The sequence below is a fragment of the Eleutherodactylus coqui genome, chromosome 3 (assembly GCF_035609145.1).
Source record: "Eleutherodactylus coqui strain aEleCoq1 chromosome 3, aEleCoq1.hap1, whole genome shotgun sequence".
NCBI lineage: Eukaryota > Metazoa > Chordata > Amphibia > Anura > Eleutherodactylidae > Eleutherodactylus > Eleutherodactylus coqui.
Window position 1 is genome coordinate 317,569,013 of NC_089839.1, and position 15,042 is coordinate 317,584,054.

At 54.9% G+C, this 15,042-nt stretch overlaps 1 protein-coding gene across 2 annotated transcripts in view; it reads left to right on the plus strand.

Annotated features, from left to right (window-relative positions):
- Positions 1-15,042, plus strand: part of MAST2 (microtubule associated serine/threonine kinase 2) — a 199,379-nt gene that overhangs the window by 110,631 nt on the left and 73,706 nt on the right. For both annotated transcript variants that reach the window (XM_066598027.1, XM_066598028.1), the window contains one exon: positions 8,597-8,672. In XM_066598027.1, coding sequence (XP_066454124.1) covers positions 8,597-8,672 — 76 coding nt within the window. The remainder of the gene's footprint in view (positions 1-8,596; positions 8,673-15,042) is intronic.

The window sequence follows — 15,042 nt, forward strand, 5'->3', positions numbered from 1 at the left end:
TGCAGGCACTATAAACACAGCGGCGTCTGCAGAGCATCTTGTATGGATGCAGGCGCTATAAACAGAGCGGCATCTGCAGACCATCTTGTATGGATGCAGGCACTATAAACAGCGGCGTCTGCAGAGCATCTCGTATGGATGCAGGCGCTATAAACACAGCAGCATCTGCAGAGCATCTCGTATGGATGCAGTCGCTATAAACACAGCGGCATCTGCAGAGCATCTTGTATGGATGCAGGCGCTATAAACACAGCGGCGTCTGCAGAGCATCTCGTATGGATGCAGGCGCTATAAACACAGCGGCGTCTGCAGAGCATCTCGTATGGATGCAGGCGCTATAAACACAGCGGCGTCTGCAGAGCATCTCGTATGGATGCAGGCGCTATAAACACAGCGGCGTCTGCAGAGCATCTCGTATGGATGCAGGCGCTATAAACAGCAGCATCTGCAGAGCATCTCGTATGGATGCAGGCACTATAAACACAGCAGCATCTGCAGAGCATCTCGTATGGATGCAGGCGCTATAAACACAGCAGCATCTGCAGAGCATCTCGTATGGATGCAGGCGCTATAAACACAGCAGCATCTGCAGAGCATCTCGTATGGATGCAGGCGCTATAAACACAGCGGCGTCTGCAGAGCATCTTGTATGGCCGCAGGTGCTCTAAACACAGCGGCATCTGCAGACCATCTCGTATGGATGCAGGCGCTATAAACACAGCAGCATCTGCAGAGCATCTCGTATGGATGCAGGCGCTATAAACACAGCGGCGTCTGCAGAGCATCTTGTATTGCCGCAGGCGCTCTAAACACAGCGGCATCTGCAGAGCATCTCGTATGGATGCAGGTGCTATAAACGCAGCGGCGTCTGCAGAGCATCTTGTATGGATACAGGCGCTATAAACACAGCGGCATCTGCAGAGCATCTCGTATGGATGCAGGCGCTATAAACACAGCGGCGTCTGCAGAGCATCTCGTATGGATGCAGGCACTATAAACGCAGCGGCGTCTGCAGAGCATCTTGTATGGATACAGGCGCTATAAACACAGCGGCATCTGCAGAGCATCTCGTATGGATGCAGGCGCTATAAACGCAGCGGCGTCTGCAGAGCATCTCGTATGGATGCAGGCGCTATAAACACAGCAGCATCTGCAGACCATCTTGTATGGATGCAGGCGCTATAAACAGCGGCGTCTGCAGAGCATCTCGTATGGATGCAGGCGCTATAAACACAGCAGCATCTGCAGAGCATCTCGTATGGATGCAGGCGCTATAAACACAGCGGCGTCTGCAGAGCATCTTGTATGGATGCAGGCACTATAAACACAGCGGCATCTGCAGAGCATCTCGTATGGATGCAGGCGCTATAAACGCAGCGGCGTCTGCAGAGCATCTCGTATGGATGCAGGCGCTATAAACACAGCGGCATCTGCAGACCATCTTGTATGGATGCAGGCGCTATAAACAGAGCGGCGTCTGCAGACCATCTCGTATGGATGCAGCCACTATAAACGCAGCGGCATCTGCAGACCATCTTGTATGGATGCAGGCGCTATAAACAGAGCGGCGTCTGCAGACCATCTCGTATGGATGCAGCCACTATAAACAGCGGCGTCTGCAGAGCATCTCGTATGGATGCAGCCACTATAAACACAGCAGCATCTGCAGAGCATCTCGTATGGATGCAGCCACTATAAACACAGCAGCATCTGCAGAGCATCTCGTATGGATGCAGGCACTATAAACACAGCGGCGTCTGCAGAGCATCTTGTATGGCCGCAGGTGCTCTAAACACAGCGGCATCTGCAGACCATCTTGTATGGATGCAGGCACTATAAACAGCGGCGTCTGCAGAGCATCTCGTATGGATGCAGGCACTATAAACAGAGCGGCGTCTGCAGAGCATCTCGTATGGATGCAGGCGCTATAAACAGCAGCATCTGCAGAGCATCTCGTATGGATGCAGGCGCTATAAACGCAGCGGCGTCTGCAGAGCATCTTGTATGGATACAGGCGCTATAAACACAGCAGCATCTGCAGAGCATCTCGTATGGATGCAGGAGCTATAAACGCAGCGGCGTCTGCAGAGCATCTCGTATGGATGCAGGCACTATAAACACAGCAGCATCTGCAGAGCATCTCGTATGGATGCAGGCGCTATAAACACAGCAGCATCTGCAGAGCATCTCGTATGGATGCAGGCGCTATAAACGCAGCGGCGTCTGCAGAGCATCTCGTATGGATGCAGGCGCTATAAACACAGCAGCATCTGCAGAGCATCTCGTATGGATGCAGGCGCTATAAACACAGCAGCATCTGCAGAGCATCTCGTATGGATGCAGGCGCTATAAACACAGCAGCATCTGCAGAGCATCTCGTATGGATGCAGGCGCTATAAACGCAGCGGCGTCTGCAGAGCATCTCGTATGGATGCAGGCGCTATAAACAGAGCGGCGTCTGCAGAGCATCTCGTATGGATGCAGGCGCTATAAACACAGCGGCATCTGCAGAGCATCTCGTATGGATGCAGGTGCTATAAACGCAGCGGCGTCTGCAGAGCATCTTGTATGGATACAGGCGCTATAAACACAGCGGCATCTGCAGAGCATCTCGTATGGATGCAGGCGCTATAAACACAGCGGCGTCTGCAGAGCATCTCGTATGGATGCAGGCACTATAAACGCAGCGGCGTCTGCAGAGCATCTTGTATGGATACAGGCGCTATAAACACAGCGGCATCTGCAGAGCATCTCGTATGGATGCAGGCGCTATAAACGCAGCGGCGTCTGCAGAGCATCTCGTATGGATGCAGGCGCTATAAACACAGCAGCATCTGCAGACCATCTTGTATGGATGCAGGCGCTATAAACAGCGGCGTCTGCAGAGCATCTCGTATGGATGCAGGCGCTATAAACACAGCAGCATCTGCAGAGCATCTCGTATGGATGCAGGCGCTATAAACACAGCGGCGTCTGCAGAGCATCTTGTATGGATGCAGGCACTATAAACACAGCGGCATCTGCAGAGCATCTCGTATGGATGCAGGCGCTATAAACACAGCGGCATCTGCAGAGCATCTCGTATGGATGCAGGCGCTATAAACGCAGCGGCGTCTGCAGAGCATCTCGTATGGATGCAGGCGCTATAAACACAGCGGCATCTGCAGACCATCTTGTATGGATGCAGGCGCTATAAACAGAGCGGCGTCTGCAGACCATCTCGTATGGATGCAGCCACTATAAACGCAGCGGCATCTGCAGACCATCTTGTATGGATGCAGGCGCTATAAACAGAGCGGCGTCTGCAGACCATCTCGTATGGATGCAGCCACTATAAACAGCGGCGTCTGCAGAGCATCTCGTATGGATGCAGCCACTATAAACACAGCAGCATCTGCAGAGCATCTCGTATGGATGCAGGCACTATAAACACAGCGGCGTCTGCAGAGCATCTTGTATGGCCGCAGGTGCTCTAAACACAGCGGCATCTGCAGACCATCTTGTATGGATGCAGGCACTATAAACAGCGGCGTCTGCAGAGCATCTCGTATGGATGCAGGCACTATAAACAGAGCGGCGTCTGCAGAGCATCTCGTATGGATGCAGGCGCTATAAACAGCAGCATCTGCAGAGCATCTCGTATGGATGCAGGCGCTATAAACGCAGCGGCGTCTGCAGAGCATCTTGTATGGATACAGGCGCTATAAACACAGCAGCATCTGCAGAGCATCTCGTATGGATGCAGGCGCTATAAACGCAGCGGCGTCTGCAGAGCATCTCGTATGGATGCAGGCACTATAAACAGAGCGGCGTCTGCAGAGCATCTTGTATGGATGCAGGCACTATAAACACAGCAGCATCTGCAGAGCATCTCGTATGGATGCAGGCGCTATAAACACAGCAGCATCTGCAGAGCATCTCGTATGGATGCAGGCGCTATAAACGCAGCGGCGTCTGCAGAGCATCTCGTATGGATGCAGGCGCTATAAACACAGCAGCATCTGCAGAGCATCTCGTATGGATGCAGGCGCTATAAACACAGCAGCATCTGCAGAGCATCTCGTATGGATGCAGGCGCTATAAACACAGCAGCATCTGCAGAGCATCTCGTATGGATGCAGGCGCTATAAACGCAGCGGCGTCTGCAGAGCATCTCGTATGGATGCAGGCGCTATAAACAGAGCGGCGTCTGCAGAGCATCTCGTATGGATGCAGGCGCTATAAACACAGCAGCATCTGCAGAGCATCTCGTATGGATGCAGGCGCTATAAACGCAGCGGCGTCTGCAGAGCATCTCGTATGGATGCAGGCGCTATAAACACAGCAGCATCTGCAGAGCATCTTGTATGGATGCAGGCACTATGAACAGAGCGGCGTCTGCAGAGCATCTCGTATGGATGCAGGCGCTATAAACAGAGCGGCGTCTGCAGAGCATCTTGTATGGATGCAGGCACTATAAACACAGCGGCATCTGCAGAGCATCTCGTATGGATGCAGGCGCTATAAACGCAGCGGCGTCTGCAGAGCATCTCGTATGGATGCAGGCGCTATAAACACAGCGGCATCTGCAGACCATCTTGTATGGATGCAGGCACTATAAACAGCAGCATCTGCAGAGCATCTTGTATGGATGCAGGCACTATAAACAGAGCGGCGTCTGCAGAGCATCTCGTATGGATGCAGGCGCTATAAACAGAGCGGCGTCTGCAGAGCATCTTGTATGGATGCAGGCACTATAAACACAGCGGCATCTGCAGAGCATCTCGTATGGATGCAGGCGCTATAAACGCAGCGGCGTCTGCAGACCATCTCGTATGGATGCAGCCACTATAAACGCAGCGGCATCTGCAGACCATCTCGTATGGATGCAGGCGCTATAAACAGAGCGGCGTCTGCAGACCATCTCGTATGGATGCAGCCACTATAAACAGCGGCGTCTGCAGAGCATCTCGTATGGATGCAGGCGCTATAAACACAGCAGCATCTGCAGAGCATCTCGTATGGATGCAGGCGCTATAAACACAGCGGCGTCTGCAGAGCATCTTGTATGGCCGCAGGTGCTCTAAACACAGCGGCATCTGCAGACCATCTCGTATGGATGCAGCCACTATAAACACAGCAGCATCTGCAGAGCATCTCGTATGGATGCAGGCACTATAAGCACAGCGGCGTCTGCAGAGCATCTCGTATGGATGCAGGCACTATAAACACAGCAGCATCTGCAGAGCATCTCGTATGGATGCAGGCGCTATAAACACAGCAGCATCTGCAGAGCATCTCGTATGGATGCAGGCGCTATAAACGCAGCGGCGTCTGCAGAGCATCTCGTATGGATGCAGGCGCTATAAACAGAGCGGCGTCTGCAGAGCATCTCGTATGGATGCAGGCGCTATAAACACAGCAGCATCTGCAGAGCATCTCGTATGGATGCAGGCGCTATAAACGCAGCGGCGTCTGCAGAGCATCTCGTATGGATGCAGGCACTATAAACAGAGCAGCATCTGCAGAGCATCTCGTATGGATGCAGGCGCTATAAACGCAGCGGCGTCTGCAGAGCATCTCGTATGGATGCAGGCGCTATAAACACAGCAGCATCTGCAGAGCATCTTGTATGGATGCAGGCACTATAAACAGAGCGGCGTCTGCAGAGCATCTCGTATGGATGCAGGCGCTATAAACAGAGCGGCGTCTGCAGAGCATCTTGTATGGATGCAGGCACTATAAACACAGCGGCATCTGCAGAGCATCTCGTATGGATGCAGGCGCTATAAACGCAGCGGCGTCTGCAGAGCATCTCGTATGGATGCAGGCGCTATAAACACAGCGGCATCTGCAGACCATCTTGTATGGATGCAGGCACTATAAACAGCAGCATCTGCAGAGCATCTTGTATGGATGCAGGCACTATAAACAGAGCGGCGTCTGCAGAGCATCTCGTATGGATGCAGGCGCTATAAACAGAGCGGCGTCTGCAGAGCATCTTGTATGGATGCAGGCACTATAAACACAGCGGCATCTGCAGAGCATCTCGTATGGATGCAGGCGCTATAAACGCAGCGGCGTCTGCAGACCATCTCGTATGGATGCAGCCACTATAAACGCAGCGGCATCTGCAGACCATCTCGTATGGATGCAGGCGCTATAAACAGAGCGGCGTCTGCAGACCATCTCGTATGGATGCAGCCACTATAAACAGCGGCGTCTGCAGAGCATCTCGTATGGATGCAGGCGCTATAAACACAGCAGCATCTGCAGAGCATCTCGTATGGATGCAGGCGCTATAAACACAGCGGCGTCTGCAGAGCATCTTGTATGGCCGCAGGTGCTCTAAACACAGCGGCATCTGCAGACCATCTCGTATGGATGCAGCCACTATAAACACAGCAGCATCTGCAGAGCATCTCGTATGGATGCAGGCACTATAAGCACAGCGGCGTCTGCAGAGCATCTTGTATGGATGCAGGCACTATAAACAGCGGCGTCTGCAGAGCATCTTGTATGGATGCAGGCACTATAAACAGAGCGGCGTCTGCAGAGCATCTCGTATGGATGCAGGCGCTATAAACAGCAGCATCTGCAGAGCATCTCGTATGGATGCAGGCGCCATAAACGCAGCGGCGTCTGCAGAGCATCTTGTATGGATACAGGCGCTATAAACACAGCAGCATCTGCAGAGCATCTCGTATGGATGCAGGCGCTATAAACGCAGCGGCGTCTGCAGAGCATCTCGTATGGATGCAGGCACTATAAACACAGCAGCATCTGCAGAGCATCTCGTATGGATGCAGGCGCTTTAAACACAGCAGCATCTGCAGAGCATCTCGTATGGATGCAGGCGCTATAAACGCAGCGGCGTCTGCAGAGCATCTCGTATGGATGCAGGCGCTATAAACAGAGCGGCGTCTGCAGAGCATCTCGTATGGATGCAGGCGCTATAAACACAGCAGCATCTGCAGAGCATCTCGTATGGATGCAGGCGCTATAAACGCAGCGGCGTCTGCAGAGCATCTCGTATGGATGCAGGCACTATAAACAGAGCGGCGTCTGCAGAGCATCTCGTATGGATGCAGGCGCTATAAACACAGCAGCATCTGCAGAGCATCTCGTATGGATGCAGGCGCTATAAACGCAGCGGCGTCTGCAGAGCATCTCGTATGGATGCAGGCGCTATAAACACAGCAGCATCTGCAGAGCATCTCGTATGGATGCAGGCACTATAAACACAGCAGCATCTGCAGAGCATCTCGTATGGATGCAGGCGCTATAAACGCAGCGGCGTCTGCAGAGCATCTCGTATGGATGCAGGCGCTATAAACACAGCAGCATCTGCAGAGCATCTCGTATGGATGCAGGCGCTATAAACACAGCAGCATCTGCAGAGCATCTCGTATGGATGCAGGCGCTATAAACACAGCAGCATCTGCAGAGCATCTCGTATGGATGCAGGCGCTATAAACACAGCGGCATCTGCAGAGCATCTCGTATGGATGCAGGCGCTATAAACAGAGCGGCGTCTGCAGAGCATCTCGTATGGATGCAGGCGCTATAAACAGAGCGGCATCTGCAGAGCATCTTGTATGGATGCAGGCGCTATAAACACAGCAGCATCTGCAGAGCATCTCGTATGGATGCAGGCGCTATAAACACAGCAACATCTGCAGAGCATCTCGTATGGCCGCAGGTGCTGTAAACGCAGCGGCGTCTGCAGAGCATTTCGTATGGCCGCAGGTGCTGTAAACGCAGCGGCGTCTGCAGAGCATTTCGTATGGCCGCAGGTGCTGTAAACGCAGCGGCGTCTGCAGAGCATTTCGTATGGCCGCAGGTGCTGTAAACACAGCGGCGTCTGCAGAGCATCTCGTATGGCCGCAGGTGCTGTAAACGCAGCGGTGTCTGCAGAGCATCTCGTATGGCCGCAGGTGCTGTAAACGCAGCGGCGTCTGCAGAGCATTTCGTATGGCCGCAGGTGCTGTAAACACAGCGGCGTCTGCAGAGCATCTCATATGGCTGCTGCCGCAGATGTTGAGTTAGCCATGTCTGCAGAGCATCGCCTCTTGTGTACCACCTCTATAGTAGAGACAGTCCTGGGAAGAACTGCGGACGCATCCCATAGATAATGGCTGCCTGGTCCCTTCATCTGGCGCTCTGCCCGGCCTCCTTTACACGGGACGCGCTGTGGGGTAAACGTCCTCCACCCGCAGTAAGGCGTCCAGAGGGGCCGGCCTGCTGCTTACACTGAACCATTCTTGTTCTGTCGCTGCACGCGGTTTACATGGAGCGGTAGGCGCTGAACGCTTCTGGATGGTACTCCTCCCATGTAAATGGCCCCTACCCGCGGGGGGAGGCTGCCTGCTGCTCCCGCTCTCCCATCCGCTGCTACATATTCGGATGCTTCCCACAATGCACTGCTCTCTGATGACAGGAAGCTGCAGCTCTGGATGTGACTGGAGTATTCAAGCTCTGGGCCGCACTTCCAGAAGGAGATGTAACCCCGTCAGACTAATTTATCATCCGCGGCCTGGTTCGGAATAAACCGCAGCGCAGGGGAGGAGGTCTTATGCCCGACAGATCCGCTACCTCACATGTTCTATCTCCACAGGTAACAGCCCCCTGGACAGCCCCCGAAACTTCTCCCCCAATGCTGCTGCCCACTTTTCCTTCATCCCTGCACGGAGGTGAGTACCAACCGGTCAGTAGGTCGCATCATGTGTATACAGGGCGCTTCAAATATTGTCAACTTCCTCCCCCCTCTCGCCATGTGTGTGTGTGTGTGTGTATGTTATTATTACACATATATATATGTAATCTGTATTTGTATAGCGCCACCATATCCCGCAGCGCTTACATAGACAGGGGGGATACAGAAAGACAAAAGTACAAACATCACAGAACCAGGGATACATAGTAATCAGCTGATGGAGACAATAGGGGTCCGGCTCCAACGAGCTTACATACTACAAGTAATGGGGGCATACAGAAGGTAAAGGGGCTGGAGATGTGCACCGTATGGCGGGGTGGAGATGGGCCCGGTATGGCGGGGGTGGAGATGGGCCCGGTATGGCGGGGGTGGAGATGGGCCCGGTATGGCGGGGGTGGAGATGGGCCCGGTATGGCGGGGGTGGAGATGGGCCCGGTATGGCGGGGGTGGAGATGGGCCCGGTATGGCGGGGGTGGAGATGGGCCCGGTATGGCGGGGGTGGAGATGGGCCCGGTATGGCGGGGGTGGAGATGGGCCCGGTATGGCGGGGGTGGAGATGGGCCCGGTATGGCGGGGGTGGAGATGGGCCCGGTATGGCGGGGGTGGAGATGGGCCCGGTATGGCGGGGGTGGAGATGGGCCCGATATGGCGGGGGGGAGAGTGAGGGATGCTATACACATAGACATTGGTCAGACATTTGGCCGTGTTATGGCAGGATCGGTATGACTGCAGGGGGCGGTAGATGGCAGCTAGCAGGGATTGCAGTCAGTAGGTCAGGGAGCATGTTATCCGGGTAGTACAGAGGGGATTGTTAAGGGAATGCTGTATGCCTCCCTGAAGAGGTGCATTTTTAGAGCACGCCTGAAGTTCTGCGAGTCCTGGATTGCCCGGGTATCCTTTGGTAGTGCCTTCCAGAGGACCGGTGCTGCTCTGGAGAAGTCTTGGAGGCGGGAATGGGAAATTCGAATTAGAGGGGCGCGCAGTCTGGTTTTGTTAGCACAGCAGAAAGCCGGGGCTGGGTGATGGATTGAGATGAGGGAGGCGATATAGGGTGGTGCTGTGGATGAGGGATACAATGTAGGGCGGTGCTGTGGATGAGGGATACAATGTAGGGCGGCGCGGTGCTGTGGATGAGGGATACAATGTAGGGCGGTGCTGTGGATGAGGGATACAATGTAGGGCGGTGCTGTGGATGAGGGATACAATGTAGGGCGGCGCGGTGCTGTGGATGAGGGATACAATGTAGGGCGGTGCTGTGGATGAGGGATACAATGTAGGGCGGTGCTGTGGATGAGGGATACAATGTAGGGCGGTGTTGTGGATGAGGGATACAATGTAGGGCGGTGCTGTGGATGAGGGATACAATGTAGGGCGGTGCTGTGGATGAGGGATACAATGTAGGGCGGTGTTGTGGATGAGGGATACAATGTAGGGCGGCGCGGTGCTGTGGATGAGGGATACAATGTAGCACGGTGCTGTGGATGAGGGATACAATGTAGGGCGGCGCGGTGCTGTGGATGAGGGATACAATGTAGGGCGGTGCTGTGGATGAGGGATACAATGTAGGGCGGCGCGGTGCTGTGGATGAGGGATACAATGTAGGGCGGTGCAGTGGATGAGGGATACAATGCAGCACGGTGCTGTGGATGAGGGATACAATGTAGGGCGGCGCGGTGCTGTGGATGAGGGATACAATGTAGGGCGGTGCTGTGGATGAGGGATACAATGTAGGGCGGCGCGGTGCTGTGGATGAGGGATATAATGTAGGGTGGCGCGGTGCTGTGGATAAGGGATACAATGTAGGGCGGGGCGGTGCTGTGGATGAGGGATACAATGTAGGGCGGCGCGGTGCTGTGGATGAGAGATAAAATGTAGGGCGGCGCGGTGCTGTGGATGAGGGATACAATGTAGGGCGGTGCTGTGGATGAGGGATACAATGTAGGGCGGTGCTGTGGATGAGGGATACAATATAGGGCGGCGCTGTGGATGAGGGATACAATGTGGAGCAGTGCTGTGGATGAGGGATACAATGTAAGGCGGCGCGGTGCTGTGGATGAGGGATATAATGTTGGGTGGTGCTGTGGATGAGGGATACAATGTAGGGCGGTGCTGTGGATGAGGGATACAATGTAGGGCGGCACGGTGCTGTGGATGAGGGATATAATGTTGGGTGGCGCGGTGCTGTGGATGAGGGATACAATGTAGGGTGGCGCAGTGCTGTGGATGAGGGATACAATGTAGGGTGGCGCGGTGCTGTGGATGAGGGATACAATGTAGGGTGGCGCGGTGCTGTGGATGAGGGATACAATGTAGTGTGGCGCGGTGCTGTAGATGAGGGATACAATGTAGGGCGGCGCGGTGCTGGGGATGAGGGATACAATGTAGGGTGGCGCGGTGCTGGGGATGAGGGATACAATGTAGGGTGGCACTGCGCTGTGGATGAGGGATACAATGTAGGGTGACGCTGCGCTGTGGATGAGGGATACAATGTAGGGTGGCGCTGCGCTGTGGATGAGGGATACAATATAGGGCGGTCGGTGCTGTGGATGAGGGATACAATGTAGGGCGGTGCTGTGGGTGAGGGATACAATGTAGGGCGTCGCGGTGCTGTGGATGAGGGATACAATATAGGGTGGCTCTGTGGATGAAGGATACAATGTAGGGTGGCTCTGTGGATGAGGGATACAATGTAGGGCGGTGCTGTGGGTGAGGGATACAATGTAGGGCGTCGCGGTGCTGTGGATGAGGGATACAATATAGGGTGGTGCTGTGGATGAGGGATACAATGTAGGGCGGTGCTGTGGATGAGGGATACAATATAGGGGGGTGCGGTGCTGTGGATGGAGATATAATATAGTGGGCGCTGTGCTGTGGATGAGGGATACAATATAGGGCGGTGCGGTGCTGTGGATGAGGGATACAATATAGGGGGCGCTGCGCTGTGGATGAGGGATACAATATAGGGGGTGCTGTGGATGAGGGATACAATATAGGGGGGCGCGGTGCTGTGGATGAGGGATACAATATAGGGGGCGCTTCGCTGTGGATGAGGGATACAATATAGGGGGCGCTGCGCTGTGGATGAGGGATACAATATAGGGGGCGCTGTGCTGTGGATGAGGGATACAATGTAGGGCGGCGCTGTGAATGAGGGATACAATATAGGGGGGCGCTGCGCTGTGGATGAGGGATACAATATAGGGGGGCGCTGCGCTGTGGATGAGGGATACAATATAGGGGGTGCTGCGCTGTGGATGAGGGATACAATATAGGGGGGCGCTGCGCTGTGGATGAGGGATACAATGTAGGGGGCGCTGTGCTGTGGATGAGGGATACAATATAGGGGGCACTGCGCTGTGGATGAGGGATACAATATAGGGGGGCGCTGTGCTGTGGATGAGGGATACAATATAGGGGGCGCTGCGGATGAGGGATACAATATAGGGGGCGCTGCGCTGTGGATGAGGGATACAATATAGGGGGGCGCTGCGCTGTGGATGAGGGATACAATGTAGGGGGCGCTGTGCTGTGGATGAGGGATACAATATAGGGGGCACTGCGCTGTGGATGAGGGATACAATATAGGGGGGCGCTGCACTGTGGATGAGGGATACAATATAGGGGGCGCTGCGCTGTGGATGAGGGATACAATATAGGGGGCGCTGCGGATGAGGGATACAATATAGGGGGCGCTGCGCTGTGGATGAGGGATACAATATAGGGGGGCGCTGCGCTGTGGATGAGGGATACAATATAGGGGGGCGCTGCGCTGTGGATGAGGGATACAATGTAGGGGGCGCTGTGCTGTGGATGAGGGATACAATATAGGGGGCGCTGCGCTGTGGATGAGAGATACAATATAGGGGGCGCTGCGCTGTGGATGAGGGATACAATGTAGGGGGGCACTGCGCTGTGGATGAGGGATACAATATAGGGGGGCGCAGGGCTGTGGATGAGGGATACAATATAGGGGGGCGCTGCACTGTGGATGAGGGATACAATATAGGGGGCGCGGTGCTGTGGATGATGGATACAATGTAGGGGGCGCTGCGCTGTGGATGAGGGATACAATATAGGGGGGTGCTGCACTGTGGATGAGAGATACAATATAGGGGGCGCTGCGCTGTGGATGAGGGATACAATATAGGGGGCGCTGCGCTGTGGATGAGGGATACAATATAGGGGGCGCTGCGCTGTGGATGAGGGATACAATATAGGGGGGCGCTGCGCATGAGGGATACAATATAGGGGGCGCTGCGGATGAGGGATACAATATAGGGGGCGCTGCGCTGTGGATGAGGGATATAATGTAAGGCGGCGCGGTGCTGTGGATGGAGATATAATATAGGGGGCGCTGCGCTATGGATGAGGGATACAATATAGGGGGCGCTGCGCTGTGGATGAGGGATACAATGTAGGGCGGTGCTGTGGGTGAGGGATACAATATAGGGGGCGCTGCGCTGTGGATGAGGGATACAATGTAGGGCGGTGCTGTGGGTGAGGGATACAATATAGGGCGGTGCTGTGGATGAGGGATACAATGTAGGGCGGCGCTGTGGGTGAGGGATACAATATAGGGCGGTGCTGTGGGTGAGGGATACAATATAGGGGGCGCTGCGCTGTGGATGAGGGATACAATGTAGGGCGGTGCTGTGGGTGAGGGATACAATATAGGGGGCGCTGCGCTGTGGATGAGGGATACAATGTTGGGCGGTGCTGTGGATGAGGGATACAATATAGGGGGGCGCTGCGCTGTGGATGAGGGATACAATATAGGGGGGCGCTGCGCTGTGGATGAGGGATACAATGTAGGGCGGTGCTGTGGATGAGGGATACAATATAGGGGGGCGCTGCGCTGTGGATGAGGGATACAATATAGGGGGGCGCTGCACTGTGGATGAGGGATACAATATAGGGGGGCGCTGCGCTGTGGATGAGGGATACAATATAGGGGGCGCTGCGCTGTGGATGAGGGATACAATATAGGGGGCGCTGCGCTGTGGATGAGGGATACAATATAGGGGGGCGCTGCGCTGTGGATGAGGGATACAATATAGGGGGCGCTGCGCTGTGGATGAGGGATACAATATAGGGGGGCGCTGCGCATGAGGGATACAATATAGGGGGCGCTGCGGATGAGGGATACAATATAGGGGGCGCTGCGCTGTGGATGAGGGATATAATGTAAGGCGGCGCGGTGCTGTGGATGGAGATATAATATAGGGGGCGCTGCGCTATGGATGAGGGATACAATATAGGGGGCGCTGCGCTGTGGATGAGGGATACAATGTAGGGCGGTGCTGTGGGTGAGGGATACAATATAGGGGGCGCTGCGCTGTGGATGAGGGATACAATGTAGGGCGGCGCGGTGCTGTGGATGAGGGATACAATATAGGGGGCGCTGCGCTGTGGATGAGGGATACAATATAGGGGGCGCTGCGCTGTGGATGAGGGATACAATATAGGGGGGCGCTGCGCTGTGGATGAGGGATACAATATAGGGGGCGCTGCGCTGTGGATGAGGGATACAATATAGGGGGGCGCTGCGCATGAGGGATACAATATAGGGGGCGCTGCGGATGAGGGATACAATATAGGGGGCGCTGCGCTATGGATGAGGGATATAATGTAAGGCGGCGCGGTGCTGTGGATGGAGATATAATATAGGGGGCGCTGCGCTATGGATGAGGGATACAATATAGGGGGCGCTGCGCTGTGGATGAGGGATACAATGTAGGGCGGTGCTGTGGGTGAGGGATACAATATAGGGGGCGCTGCGCTGTGGATGAGGGATACAATGTAGGGCGGTGCTGTGGGTGAGGGATACAATATAGGGGGCGCTGCGCTGTGGATGAGGGATACAATGTAGGGCGGTGCTGTGGATGAGGGATACAATGTAGGGCGGCGCTGTGGGTGAGGGATACAATATAGGGCGGTGCTGTGGGTGAGGGATACAATATAGGGGGCGCTGCGCTGTGGATGAGGGATACAATGTAGGGCGGTGCTGTGGGTGAGGGATACAATATAGGGGGCGCTGCGCTGTGGATGAGGGATACAATGTTGGGCGGTGCTGTGGATGAGGGATACAATATAGGGGGGCGCTGCGCTGTGGATGAGGGATACAATATAGGGGGGCGCTGCGCTGTGGATGAGGGATACAATGTAGGGCGGTGCTGTGGATGAGGGATACAATATAGGGGGGCGCTGCGCTGTGGATGAGGGATACAATATAGGGGGGCGCTGCACTGTGGATGAGGGATACAATATAGGGGGGCGCTGCGCTGTGGATGAGGGATACAATATAGGGGGGTGCTGCGCTGTGGAGGGCTTTGTGGATGAGGGTGGTG